This window comes from Dryobates pubescens, chromosome 31 (genome assembly GCF_014839835.1).
Source record: "Dryobates pubescens isolate bDryPub1 chromosome 31, bDryPub1.pri, whole genome shotgun sequence".
NCBI lineage: Eukaryota > Metazoa > Chordata > Aves > Piciformes > Picidae > Dryobates > Dryobates pubescens.
The window spans coordinates 10,859,615-10,872,768 of NC_071642.1; the positions used below are offsets into that span (position 1 = coordinate 10,859,615).

Consider the following 13,154-nt stretch of genomic DNA (forward strand, 5'->3'; position numbering starts at 1 on the left):
CTCACCCTCCCTGACGTCACGCGCGGCCCCACCGCCTCGCCATGGCGTCACGCACCGGCCCGTGACGTCAACCCTCGAGCCCCGCCCTCTCGCACGTCGCCGCCGCCGCCCTCGCAGCCAATGAGAGGCCCTTCCTGAGGGCACCCCGGGTCAAGCTCCGCCCTACCCTGCAGTCATTGGGTGGCCTCTGGCAGGGGGGCAGTCTTGCTTTCTGATTGGTTGCCGCCGAAGGGGCTGTGACGCAGAGGGCACCATAGAGAGCGGCTGACTGGGCTAGAGCGCCGTAGGCAGGGCGCGATGGGAGGGCCTGGGAGGACCGGGACCACCGGGCCCCTCACGGGGAGCGGGGCCGCTGGTGAGCGGGGCTGGGGGGAACTAGGAGCGGACCTGGGTAGGGGAGCAGCAGGGCTGGGGCGGCTGGGAAGAAGCGGAGGGGAGATCGGGGCGCCGGGGCCTCGGCGGGGCCAGCCCCGGTCGAGCTGTCGCGCCGCCCCCGCTCACGTTTCCCTCGCAGCCACGGCAGCCCGACGGTGATGTGCCAGAGCTCCGGCGGGGCCGGGCCCGCACTCCCTGGCCACTCCCCGGCGATGAAGCTCTCTCCGGTGGCCACGGCTGGGCAGAGCCGGTGACTCCGCGGCACCATGGCCCTCAACACGCTGCTCGCCGCAGCCCGGTCGAGGTAAGGTGGGGGCTGGGGGGCGGCTGTCACCGGTGCTCTGTGCCGCAGCAGTTCTGCTGTTCCCTGTGCTGGGGGCGGGGGGGCCAGGCTGGGGACAGCCACAGTGACAGGAGCAGGGAGTCTCCCCAGCTTAGTCACTCTTTCCGTAACGATTTGTTCAGTGTCTGGTGGTGTTCGGCGCTAGTCGGAGATGTCCCTGCTGAGTGTAGGGGGGTGGACAAGATGCTCTTTAAAGGGACCCTTCCAAGCTGTGAATCTGTGGATTAATCTGTCTGTGAGAAGGTGAATTTGTGTGACTGGCCTTAGCCACAGTGCATTGACGCTGAACTCCCTCTCCAGTTTCAGAGGCTCCCATCTCCTGGCACACTCCAGCTCCCCATACTCCCCAGCAGTTGCTTTTGTCCAGCTGGTGGATTTTCGTTTAACCCAAACCCGTGGAAGAGACTCTGAACACCAGCCAGCACTGCTCTGCTCACGTTTGGGCTCCAGCCACCCTCACCCACCAGCTAAAGCTGTCAGAACGTTTCACACATCCACCTGCTTGCAGCAGGAGCTCCCAGGAGAACCTCCACCCCAGCCCAGCTCTCTGCCCCAGGGTGCCAAGCCTGCTCCAGCACCCTCAAAACAGGTCACAGGTGCTCCTGTGGGGAAGAAGTCATTAAGGCACAAACTTGTGGATGAGCTGAAGCATTATTACAATGGGTTCCACTTGCTGTGGATTGACACAAAGGTGGCTGCCAGGATGGTGTGGAGGCTGTTGCATGGTCAGGTCCTCACGAGGAGGGAGAGGCGAAGGGTAAGTGCTGGACATGTTTTGCTCTCTACAGCTCCCTGAGAGGAGGCTGCAGTGGGGTGGGGGCTGGGCTCTTCTTCCTGGGATCAGGTGATAGGAGAGGAAATGACCTGGATTTGTGCCAGGGGAGGCTTAGAGTGGAGATGAGGAAAAATTTCTTTGCTGCAAGAGGGGTCAGGGACTGGCACAGGCTGCCCAGGGAGGTGGTGGGGTCCCCATGCCTGGAGGTGTTCAGGAAAGGTGTGGCCATGGCCCTTGGGGCTGTGGTTTAGTGTCCATGGTGGTGTTGGGTTGATGTTGGACTGGATGACCTTAGAGGGCTTCTCCAACCCAAGCAGTTCCATGATTCTGAGCTGCTGTGGTGAGAGGCTTGCTGGAGTGAGCCAAAGTTATCCACTCAGCTGCCACACTTCCTTGGGACTCTTGATCTCAGGTTGAACAATTCTTCCTGCTGTGCTCTCCTCCCTGCAGCTCCTGAGAACTTGTGCAGACCTCTTCAGGCTGGTTCCCTTCCTGGTGTTTGTCATTGTCCCCTTCATGGAATTTCTGTTGCCTGTCTTCCTGAAACTCTTCCCTGAGATGCTGCCCTCCACCTTCGAGACGGAGTCGAAAAAGGTTTGTGGCCTTCCTGATGGAGCAGGCTGTGTGCTGCAGCTTGGGAGAACATCTGGGCAGCTGCCTGGAGAGCTGCTGTGTGCTGCCTGCCTTGCTGGGTCAGGCTTCCCAAGCTGATTCCTGTGCAGGACAGCAGGGGCTGAGGGTTGTGCTGTGTTCAGCAGGCAGTGGGGACGTGCCCAGCACTGTCAAGCTCCACAGGAGCCAAAGCCTTACTTGCTTTCAATACTGAAGTCTTATCTATCTCTTTCCCAGCATCTTCCCTTCTGATTTTCAAGGGGGATTTCTAATTGTCCTTTTATTTCCCAAATGAAGGAAGAAAAGCAGAGAAAGAAGTTAAATGCAAAGCTGGAGTTGGCAAAGTTCCTGCGGGAGACGGTTGCAGAGATGGCCAAAAGGAACAAAGCAGACACAGGCCAAGGAAAGCAGTTCTCCTCTTATGTGCACCAGGTAAAAGGAGCTGTGCTGGGGGTGGAAGCAGCTTCAGTGCTGCTGCTTTGGGCAGAGCATATGGGACTTGTGCAGAGGCAGGGGCTGGAGGGGACCTGTGGCGAGCGTTGAGTCCAACCCCGCTGCCAGAGCAGGGTCACCCAGGGCAGGTTGCACAGGATGCATCCAGGTGGCTCTTGAAAGTCTCCAGAGGAGACTCCACAACCTCTCTGCAGCCTGCTCCAGGGCTCCAGCACCCTCACAGCAAATCATTTTCTCCTCATGTTGAGGCAGAGCTTCCTGGGTTCCAGTTTGTGTCCATTGCCCCTTGTCCTATCTCAGGACACCACTGAGAAGAGCCTGGCCCCTGCTTCATCCTTCAGCTTTTTGTGACCTCTAACCAAGATCCCCTCCTCACTGATCTAACCAGATCCATCACTTTGCCCTTTCCACCCTGTCACCCTATTTCCACTGGAAAATGAGTACCAGGGTGAGCATCAGGAAGAGCTTTGCCCTTGGAGGGGGAAGGGGATTGACAAATGGAGTTGCCTTCAGCCTTGGCTGATGGCTCTGCTGCCTCTGCTGCGCTCAGATCCGTCACAGCGGCCACCAGCCCAGCACCCAGGAGATCGTGAGCTTCTCCAAGCTCTTTGAGGATGAGCTGACCCTGGAGCACCTGGAGAGGCCCCAGCTGGTGGCTCTCTGCAGGCTGCTCGAGCTGCAGCCCATTGGCACCAACAATCTGCTCCGCTTCCAGCTTCTGCTGCGCCTCAGGACCATCAAGGCAGACGATGAGGTCAGTCTCAAGCAGCCAGGGAGGGACCGCTTGGGGGGAGGGCACCCAGCTCTGCCCTCTGAGTCACTGCCTGCTTCATGTAAGGGCTGTGTCACTGCCCACACCCCCTGGTCTCGTGGGAGGTGTCCTCTGTGCCTGGTCAGGGACAGTTCTTGCCCTTGCAGATGATTGCCAAGGAAGGAGTGGGCGGCCTGAGCGTGTCTGAGCTGCAGGGCGCCTGCAGAGCCAGGGGCATGCGGTCTCTGGGTCTCTCTGAGGAGCAGCTGAAGGAGCAGCTCGGGCAGGTGAGTACCCTCTGCTCAGGGCTTGTTTGAAAGGGTCCTCCTAGGACAGTGTGGTGGGCTCAGAGCAGCCCCAGTGCCACTAGAGCTGATGCAGGTGTGTCTGGATGGATCCTTCGCTTGCAGAGCTGAGCTGTAAGGTATGGAGCATCTGCAGTGTCTGAGACTGAAGAGAAACCCAAGCAGCACCAGGGGGAAGATGATGCTTTAGGCTTCTAAAGTAGCCAAGGCCTGCAGTAGAGCCCACACTTGCCCTTTAGAATTAGGGAACTGTTTGGGTTGGAAAAGGCCTCTAAGGGCAGAGTCCAACATCAGCCCAACACCACCAACCCCTGGCCCCAAGTGCCATCTCCACACCTCTCCTGAACACCTCCAGGGATGGGGACTCCATCCCCTCCCTGGGCAGCCTCTTCCAAACCCTGTCCACTCTTGCAGCAAAGAAATGTTTCCTCATCTCCAACCTAACCTCCCCCTTGGCCTGTCCCTGGACACCCTCAGGAAAAGTCTCTCTGCAGCCTTCCTGCAGGATCCCTTCAGCTGTTGGCAGGCAGCTCTAAGGTCCCCCTGGAGCCTTCTCTTCTCCAGGCTGCACACCCCCAGCTCTCTCAGCCTGTGCTCCCAGCAGAGCTGCTCCAGCCCTTGGATCACCTTTGTGGAGCTGCTCTGGGAATAACTTCTCCTTGCTTTGTGCCACCAGTGGCTGGATCTGCACCTGAAGGAGAATGTTCCTCCTTCTCTGCTCCTGCTCTCCCGTGCCTTCTACTTAACAGATGTGAGGCCCCAGTCTGTTCCTGCTCCACACAGCAAGGTGAGCTGCCTGAAGAGAGCTATCAGGTTAATGGTTTAACCATTAACACAGGAGGGAAATGAAGCACTGTGGCAGGAGCCTTGGGCCTTGGTCCTCCAAGTGGGCTGGGGCTAGAGCTGTGCTCAGCTGCTTGTTCTTCTCTAGACAGGTGAGACTGCTGGGGTGATGACATCTGTCCTGGAAGGTCAGGAGAGCCTGGTGGACCCTGCCCCTACTCTGCAGGGAAGAAAGGTTAGAAAACTCAGTCTGCAGTAGCAAAATGGGGGTGTGGGAAGAGCCCTTTCCAAAGCCAGGCCAACCCCAGGTGTGACACCTGCACAGCAGCTCTCCACCATCAGCCTGGTTTTGCCTGAGAGCCTCAGAGCTGTGAGCTAGGAGCCCATGAGCAGGCAGCTGCTGTGGCACATCTTGCCCTGCAAGCAGCTGGTTATTGATCCTGGCTTCCAGCAGAGGAGCAGCCACAAGCTGCTCAGTTACCCAGGACTCAATCCCTGTACTTGGAGCTGAGAGCAGCTAGAGCTGACTTCCTCACTTGTAGAGACCTCCAGCACAAAAGGAGCTGAAATCCCTCAAGTGGGAAAGGCAGAGCAGGTGCTTCCCAGCACAGGGCTGAAGAGAATTCCTTAGCTGAGCCCAACCTGAAGCAGCAACAGGAAGGAAAGCAGAATGTTGTCAGCTGCTGGGAATGGCTGCAGGTAGCTGTTGAATTGCAGGGGGGCAGTGGGGGGCAGCAGCCTTGCTCAGAGGGAGGCACTGGGCAGGCTCTAGGCAGAGCTGTGTTTTCTGAGAGGGTCTCTGACTTCAGGCTGCTTTTTCCTTAAAGAATGAAGAATTTGTGTCTCAGCCCCCAGGGAAGCCCCCAGCCTCAGAAGTGGCAGTGAAGCCTCCCCCACGAGAGGTGAGCAGTGCAGAGCCCTCAGGCTCTCCACAGGAGGAGCTTCTCCACCCAGCTTGCAAGGCAGACTGGGGGGGATTGGTGCTGCAGATGTTGTGAACATGAGGCTCAAGGAGCAGCTCTGGAGGAGCTGGGGGTGAGGACTGCCTTGCAGGCTGTTAAATGCAAGAGTCCCAGCTGGGAGTGAGCACTGCAGGCTGGGGAGGGAAGCAGAGCCCTGGGGAGTCACCAGGAGGTCCTTTCCTTGTGCTTTCCCTTCATCAGCAGCTCTGGAGCAGCAGGGCAGAGCAGCTCTGTCAGGACCAGCAGAGTTTTCAGTGCCATTTTGTGTGTGTAGAGCTGCTTGCAGAGGGGCTGGGCCCTTCTTGTGCCCCTTTGCTTTCTGCCAGTATTTGACACACCTGGGAGGGCCACTTCAGGCAGCTTTGGGAGTCCAGGCTGCCTTCAGCAGCAGGAGGATGCTCCTTTTCCCTTCAGGAGCTTTGTCCTGAGCCAGCTGTTGCTCCCCAGAGCAGCTTCCCCTAGGGAATGTGTTCTGACTTCCCAGAATCATTGGCATTGTTTCTGCCTGAAACCTGCCACTGCCTCTCACTCCTAGACTCCAAGGGAAGCATCTCAGAGCAGCAAGGCCAATGGAGCTTAGCCTGAAGCCAGCAAGGACTGCCTAAGACCAGGACAGAAGAGCTTCATCTCTGCACCTCCTTGGAGGGGGGGATTGGTTTCCAGGAGGCTGTGTCACAGGAAAAGGTGTCAGGAGCCCTCAGGGGGCACTTCTGTCTGTTCCAGGCCATGCCACAGCTGCCTGGGTGGTACCAGCATCTTCTTTTGTACTGGATCCCCTACCCCACTGTTTTAACTTGTGCTGTAGTTGGTGTCTGTGCTGTTCCTGACCAGCTCTTTGTGCTCTTAAACCTTACCAGTGGCAGCTTTTCATTCTCATCAAGGCCAGGGTGCAGGACAGGCCCAGTGGGAGCCCAGTAAAGCTTGTTCTGCAGTTTGAAGTCCTCTGCAGGCACATGCCCAGGGCTGCCTCCTTGTCCTGCTGCTCTGCAAGCTCAAGCCCCTGCTCCTGGTCAGTGTGGTTTAACCTCTAACTAATGGCCAGAGCAGCCCCTGCTGCACCAAGGCACAGGAGAGAGAGGCCCAGCCCCCTGCTCGGTGGTGTGGCTGAGCTCAGCTCTCAGCAGGACTTCAGAACCTGCTGCAGAAGAGCAGAGCAGGGCAGAGGACAGCTCCCAGTGCCTGAGTGTTGGCTTCCAGCAGTGGGATCTGCAGCTGGTGCCAGCCCCTGGCAGGGCAGGCAGAGTCTGGCAGCTTTGGGATCCCACTGCATGCTGGTGTGAGGTCCATGAGGATGTCCCAGCAGGACCTGGGGACCCACAGCTGGGGGCTAAGTCCAATGTAGGACCTGGTGAGGCTTGATCAGGCTCAGAACTGTCAGCAAGAGCCCTCAGACCTCTTCTGCTGTACAGCCCCCTCCCACACTGCCTGGGTGACTGCCTGTGGTAGGCTGGAGGCTGCTCAAGGGCTGGGCTCCGCAGTTGTTCGTATTTCCACTCTGTCAGTGTTCAGAAGTGACTCCCAGCCTGGGTTTGACATGTCTCTATTCATACTGACTGCACACTGCAAGGTAGACTTGGTGCTAAACACAGTGAAATGACTTTCCTAGGGCTCAGGCAGCCTTTAGAGCAACCTGGCTCAAAACAAAAAGCAACCCTCTCGAGGTCAGATGTTCTCAGCCCTTCAAACACACAGGCTCAGGCTGGCACAGAAGTGGTTCTGTGACCTCAGTCCCCTCCTCCTGCCCCTGCCTCCTCTCAGCCCTGAATCTTTGTGTGGCAGGGAATGGGAACAAATGACATGGAAATAAAATAACCTTTTGCTCAGGTGTCTCTCCTCTCTCTCTGGAACCTGGCTCAGATGCTGCTGGAGGCCTTTGCTGTGCTGCTGAGGCAGAAGAGCCTTCAGGTACTTGGCTGGGAGGGGCCTGGCCTCTGCTGCCACTCAAACAGAGCTGGCAGCTGCCAGCTGCAGAGCCCACCTCTGGAAATGCATCTCACCCCCTGAAGAGCCAAGGCCAAACAGTCAGTGCAGGCTTCACTGCTGCTGAGCACAGAGGTCTCTGAGTGCAGTCAAAGAATGTGAGCAATGTCTGTGTTGTGGCTGCAGTGTGTGGGCAGTGAGGTGGAATTCCTCAGCTGAGGTAAGTGGGGAAAGTTTCCCTGTTCTGAAGCACAAGCTGGGTATGCAGAGCCAAGTGTGTCACAGCAAGAAGGTGACAGGCAGCAGGAAAGCCTCTGGAGCAGGGGCAGGAGCTCAGGTTTCTTGAGGTGCAATGGAGAAGAGCAGCAGGGAGATAAGCTGCAGTAAGTTGCTGTAGGGACTGAGCCACACATCCAGGAGCTTCGTGGCCCTCCAGTCACAAGAAGCCAAAGCTGGGTGAGCCTTCACGAGAAGGAGAAAGGCAGAGGCCAGAACCAGGGGGTCCCAGCCACAGCAGTGGGGCTGGGGACCTCCCTGGCTTGGTCTGCAGGTGGGGGAGGGGAACTGCAGCCAGGACCTGCCTGATGGGTGGATGGATAAACAGCTAGAGGGGTGGGTGGGTGGATAGCTGGCCTAGCTCCTGCTAATGCAACCCAAGGACATCAATCCCTGTCCCCCGCCCGCAGACACACGGCAATCCCATTACTATCGATGGCCCTGCCCCACCCCCTGTTCCCTGCCAGCAGTCAATACTTCACAGCTCCGTTCCCAGGGGAGATGTTCGACTACTCCAAGGTGAAGTAATTACTCACCAGTCCAATACAGCTCAGTTGCTGCTTCCTCCAGCCGCTGCGGGGTCTGCTCGGCCACCCACCCGCTGCCCACCAGGCGTGGGGCCGGCAGACCGCCGCCAGGCCATGGCCACTGCCGCTTGGCGCCACCAGAGGGCAGCACTGCCCAGCGCCCGCTCCGGGAAGCCCCCACCGGGCTTGTGTGGGACGCCCCCCCAATGGGCTTGTGTGGGACCCCCCCCCCAATGGGCTTGTTTGGGACCCCGCCCCCCCCAACGGACTTGTGTGGGGACCCCCCCCCAATGGGCTTGTTTGGGACCCCCCCCCCATTGGGCTTGTTTGGGACCCCCACCCCAACGGGCTTGTTTGGGACCCCGCCCCCAACGGACTTGTGTGGGGACCCCCCCCCAATGGGCTTGTGTGGGACCCCCCCCCCAATGGGCTTGTTTGGGAGCCCCCCCCCCCTCCACCGGGCTTGTGTGGGCCCCCCCCGCCCCCCAACGGGCCTGTTTGGAACTCCCCCAAACGCCTCTGAGCGCTGTGCTCGCCCAGCTCCGTCCCCGCAGCTGCTTCTCGGCTGCCTCGCAGGGCTGGCAGCCTCTGGCTGCTCCCCAGAACCAGGCAGAAAACTGCAACCCCCCCTTACAAACCAGACACAACCCCCACAGGTCCTCTGCGCCCCCTCAGCACGGTCCCAAGCCTTGGCTCTGCTGATGCTCACCCTAGGCACCTTCTGGGGACCTCCTTAACCCCCAGGCACCTCCCTGAAACCCTCTCACCCCCGAGGCACACCTCTGGGACCCCCTTGACCCCAGGCACTTCCTTGGAGCTCCCTTACCTCCTAGGTACCTCCCTAGAACCCCCTTACCCCCCCCAGGCACAAGGGGGGGTATGTGTCAGCGGTGTTGCTCTGTGACCCCCCCGGGGTGAGGGGAGGAAACCAACGCGGCAGAGCCCCATAAATCAGGGGGTTCTGCTCTGCAGCCCGGGGCCGATGAAGCATTGCAGAGCTCCAGGGCCGTGTGTGCTTTGGCGTGGGGAGAGCTTTTCCAGCCCCGCCAGTGCCAAACTCCTTCCAGCCCTCCCTTCGGCTCCTCCACCTCCTTTATCCTGCCCCTGCAGGCATCCCTGGCGTGGGTTGCATGGCACCCACGTGTGCCACCCTGCCGGCAGCGATGCCAGGCGGGTGTGGGGGCAGGGGCTGCCCCCTGGCTGGGGGGGGTGTGCCGGAGGCTGGCTGGGAAGCGCTCCCGCGGCAGGGGCAGCCCTGCCCCTGGCGGCAGCCTGGGCTCCGGAGCGCTGCTGCGGGAAGCTGCAGAGCTCAGCACTTTCGGAGCAGATGAATATTCCGAGGGAGCACAGCCGCCGGTTTCGTGAGGCCCAGGCACAACAAAGGCTGAGATTTATGGCTCCTGCGCTGCAGCTCTGCCTTCCCAGCAGCCTCTGCCTCTGCTGCAGCCTCGCAGGACTCGGGGCTGACACCAGCGACAGGGAGCTCAGAACAAGGCGGCTGTGGATGTCCCCCTCCGGAGGTGTTCAAGGCCAGGCTGGGCTGGTGGGAGGTGTCTCTGCCCCTGGCAGGGGGTTGGAACTGGATGAGCTTTAAGGTCCCTTCCAACCCAAACCAATTCATGATGGAGGGGCAGCACCTCGCTGCCTCCAGGCAGCCTCTTGCTGTGCCTCCTGGAGTGAGAGGCACAAAACTGAATCCAGGATTCAAGGTGTGGCCTCAGCGGTGCCCAGCCCAGGGGCACCACCACTTCCCTGCTCCTGCTGGCCACACTTTTGCAGCTAATGGTTACCAGGAGCTGCAGGCAGCCCTCTGCTGACTACACAGCCCCCAAAAGCAGGGAAGCTTTGGGGGGAGCCATGTGCCCCCCTGGCTTGCCTCTGCCACAGCTGCACACATCTGGCTCCATCTTTGCTCGGCTGTGGGTGGCCAGGGCAGGGAGGGGAGCTGGAGCCAGACCCCTGGGGTCCTGCTGCCCTGCAGTGATGCTGCCTCGGGCTGGATGGGACACAGGGTGGAGGAGCTGTGATTGGGGTGGGGGGGATAGGGGGGGTCGTTCCCCACATGTCTGCTGAGCTGCAGGATCTGGCCATGGGACCCCACAGCAAGGTGGAATTGCAGAGAAGGTTCCCTGCCATGGCTGGCAGCAGGACAGAGCCCAGCTCAGCCCTCAGCAGAGCAGCCAGGTCCTGGGCCCTGGCCAAGAGATTGTCCTGGTGCTGCACAGCCAGAGGGCTTTAAAAGGAGAGAAAGAAGAGGGAGAGGAGAGGAAGAGACAAAGGATGCTGAGAGCCAGACATGGGCTGAGTGCCACCAATGCCCAGCACCCCCCAGCCACCCACTCAGGGGCACCTCACCAGATCCTCTGCTGTTCTGGGGTCATTTTCCAGGGGACCCCATCCCACTCACCTCCTAAGTTCAGCTGCAGTGAGGAGGGCACAGTGCCAGGAGGGGCTGCTGGCACCTCCTAAGCAGTGCTGAGCGATGGAGAGGGCTTTGGTCCAGCACAGCCCTGAGCAGGGCTTGCCAGGGTGTCCTCTGATGAGCTCCTGAAGCCTTGTCCTGGGCTTGCTGCCTGCAGGTCCTGCTCTGCTCAGGGGCCACCCCTGTGCTGGCTGTGAGAGGGGAGGATGCCAGCACCAGCTTTGGGGCATCCCCATCTCCTGGAGCTGTACTGGGAAGAGTGGAGAGGGACCAAACCTCCTGCTCCAGGGTCAGCATCCAGGCAGCTCCATCCCTGCAGATCTCCAGGGCTCTGGCTGGGTGGAATCATGGAATTGTTTGGGCTGGGGAAGCCCTTTGAGAGCATCCAGTCCAACATCAACCCAGCCCCACCACAGCCACCAAACCATGGCCCCAAGTGCCATGGCCACAGGTTCCTTGAGCACCTCCAGGGATGGGGACTCCACCACCTCCCGGGCAGCCTGTGCCCATCCCTGACCCTCCACTGGGGCATCCTGCACCCCGCAGCCCCCAAGCTGCTCGTGGGTCTGGACAGGGGTCCCAGGTGGTAACTCACCTTGGGAGAGGGGGGCAAGGGGCTGGCAGCTCCTTTCCTGAGCACTGAAATGGTTAAGGAGAAGCAGCTGCAGCATCAGGCCCTCTGTGGCCCTTTTTAAAGCATCTGCTGGTTGCTGCCTCCCTGTGTAAATTAAATCGATCAGCTGCTCCCTGCCCACCCCTCCCTCCTCTCCCTCCCCTCCTCTCCCTCCCCTCCCTCCTAAATTAAGTAGAGCTTTTAATCAAGTGATTTATGGTGAATTCACAGGCCTGGATTAAACTCACAGCTCAGGCAGCCAGCAGCAGGGGGGTGCAGGGCTGGGGGAGTGCTCCATAAATCAGCTTCCTCCTGGCACTGCCTTGGCAAGGCTATGGGGCGGGGGAAGGGCTGGAGCTCCTGCCTGCACCCTCAGGTGCTGCTGCTCCCCAACCTCCTGCTCCTTTCTGGGGGGGAGGTACCAGCAGGGCAACTGAATGTGAGCAGAGCAGCTCCAGTTGCTGCTAGGGCTGGGCATACACAGCTGGGTGCCCTCAGCCTCCCCAGGGGCACCAAAGCACCCTGGGCATGGCAGAGCCCTGGGGGTGCTGCACTACTCCTGCCTGCAGGGTGAAGCAGGAGGGGAGCAGTCTGCAGCTGGGGAGTGGGGAGAGGTTGTTCCTGTTGGAGCCCAGAGCCCTTAGAGCCCCTTCCCCAGCCCCCAGCAGCCCAGAGCAGCCCCTCCCCCCCTCCCCTGCCCTCCCCCCGGGGCTGGGCCGTGGCTGGGTTAAAGTCTTTAATAATTACAAGAATTCCAGATTCAGTACAGAAGAGTTTACAACAAATAATATTTCTCCATACAAAGGCAAAATAAACTTTTCAAGTAACAGCATCCTGGCTCTGCAGCCTCCAGGCCGCTGCCAGGGAGGGAGCAGGGGGCACACGTGGCCACCCCCTCCCAGGGAAAGGCCCTGTCCTCCCTGGCACAGCAAAGGGGCACCAGCTCTGTGGAGCCAAGCTTGGGCAGCTGGGCACCACAGCCACCTCCAGGACAGAGACCAGAGGGCACGGCTGGGCAGAGCTGGGTGGCACAGTGCCCTGGACGAGGGCAGTGCCCTGCAGGAAGGCAATGCCCTGGATGAGGGCAGTGCCCTGCATGAGGACAGTGCCCTGCAGGAAGGCAATGCCCTGGATGAGGGCAGTGCCCTGCATGAGGACAGTGCCCTGGATGAGGGCAGTGCCCTGCAGGAAGGCAATGCCCTGGATGAGGGCAGTGCCCTGCATGAGGACAGTGCCCTGGATGAGGGCAGTGCCCTGCAGGAAGGCAATGCCCTGGATGAGGGCAGTGCCCTGCAGGAAGGCAATGCCCTGGATGAGGGCAGTGCCCTGCATGAGGACAGTGCCCTGGATGAGGGCAGTGCCCTGCATGAGGACAGTGCCCTGGATGAGGGCAGTGCCCTGCAGGAAGGCAATGCCCTGGATGAGGGCAGTGCCCTGGACGAGGGCCGGTAAGGCACTGGTGGGCATCACCCAGGGCACAGTGGGTGAGGGACTGGGCACCCATCTGGGCTGGATGGGTTGGCACTATGTGGCACCACCCTGCTGTCTCGCAGAGGGCGGGTGTGGGACCCCCCCTAACTCCTTCCCAAACAGAACCCACCCCCTCCCCAGGGCACCACCCCCACCACTGGCCCAACCCCCAGGGCACATCCACACCCTGGCACGTACCAAGGCGATGCCATGGGCAATGCCCAGGGGGTGGGGAGGGGAATGTGGGGGGCCAGGGAAGGGCCAGGCACATGATGCCAACACCTTCCCCAAAAGGCCTTGAATTCATCTTGAGTACAAGCCCATACAAAACTGAAGCAGCAGCAGCAGCAGCAGCAGCAGCAGCAGCAACTCTTACTCAGGGACCTAAAACTGCCAGAGGTTTAGAACATAACTTAAAAAAATAAACCCAGCAAAAATAGCAAAATAGATGAAAGGTTTCCTCCTTTTTTGTTGTTTTTGTTGGTTTTTATCCTTTTGTTTTGTCTTTATCTTTTTTTCCCCCTTCCTCCTCACAGCAACTGATTCCCTCCCAGCCACTAGGACCTT

At 59.8% G+C, this 13,154-nt stretch overlaps 1 protein-coding gene across 1 annotated transcript; it reads left to right on the forward strand.

Annotated features, from left to right (window-relative positions):
• Positions 1 to 497: 497 nt before the first annotated feature.
• Positions 498 to 6,489, forward strand: LETM2 (leucine zipper and EF-hand containing transmembrane protein 2). Its single transcript, XM_054174801.1, has 10 exons — positions 498 to 679; positions 1,019 to 1,475; positions 1,944 to 2,087; positions 2,403 to 2,537; positions 3,109 to 3,312; positions 3,477 to 3,596; positions 4,291 to 4,401; positions 4,546 to 4,632; positions 5,225 to 5,299; positions 5,895 to 6,489. Exons 1-10 carry the CDS (start codon positions 642 to 644, stop codon positions 5,937 to 5,939), a joined length of 1,416 nt encoding a protein of 471 aa, XP_054030776.1. The 5' UTR covers positions 498 to 641; the 3' UTR covers positions 5,940 to 6,489.
• The last annotated feature ends 6,665 nt before the right edge of the window (positions 6,490 to 13,154 follow it).

Bases quoted from the DNA above. Each gene is read 5' to 3' on its own strand.
- LETM2 (XM_054174801.1), top strand. From the start codon at position 642: ATGGCCCTCAACACGCTGCTCGCCGCAGCCCGGTCGAG. The intron at 2,088-2,402 runs GTTTGTGGCCTT...TCCCAAATGAAG, and splicing joins TCGAGACGGAGTCGAAAAAG to GAAGAAAAGCAGAGAAAGAA. The intron at 4,402-4,545 runs GTGAGCTGCCTG...GTTCTTCTCTAG, and splicing joins TTCCTGCTCCACACAGCAAG to ACAGGTGAGACTGCTGGGGT.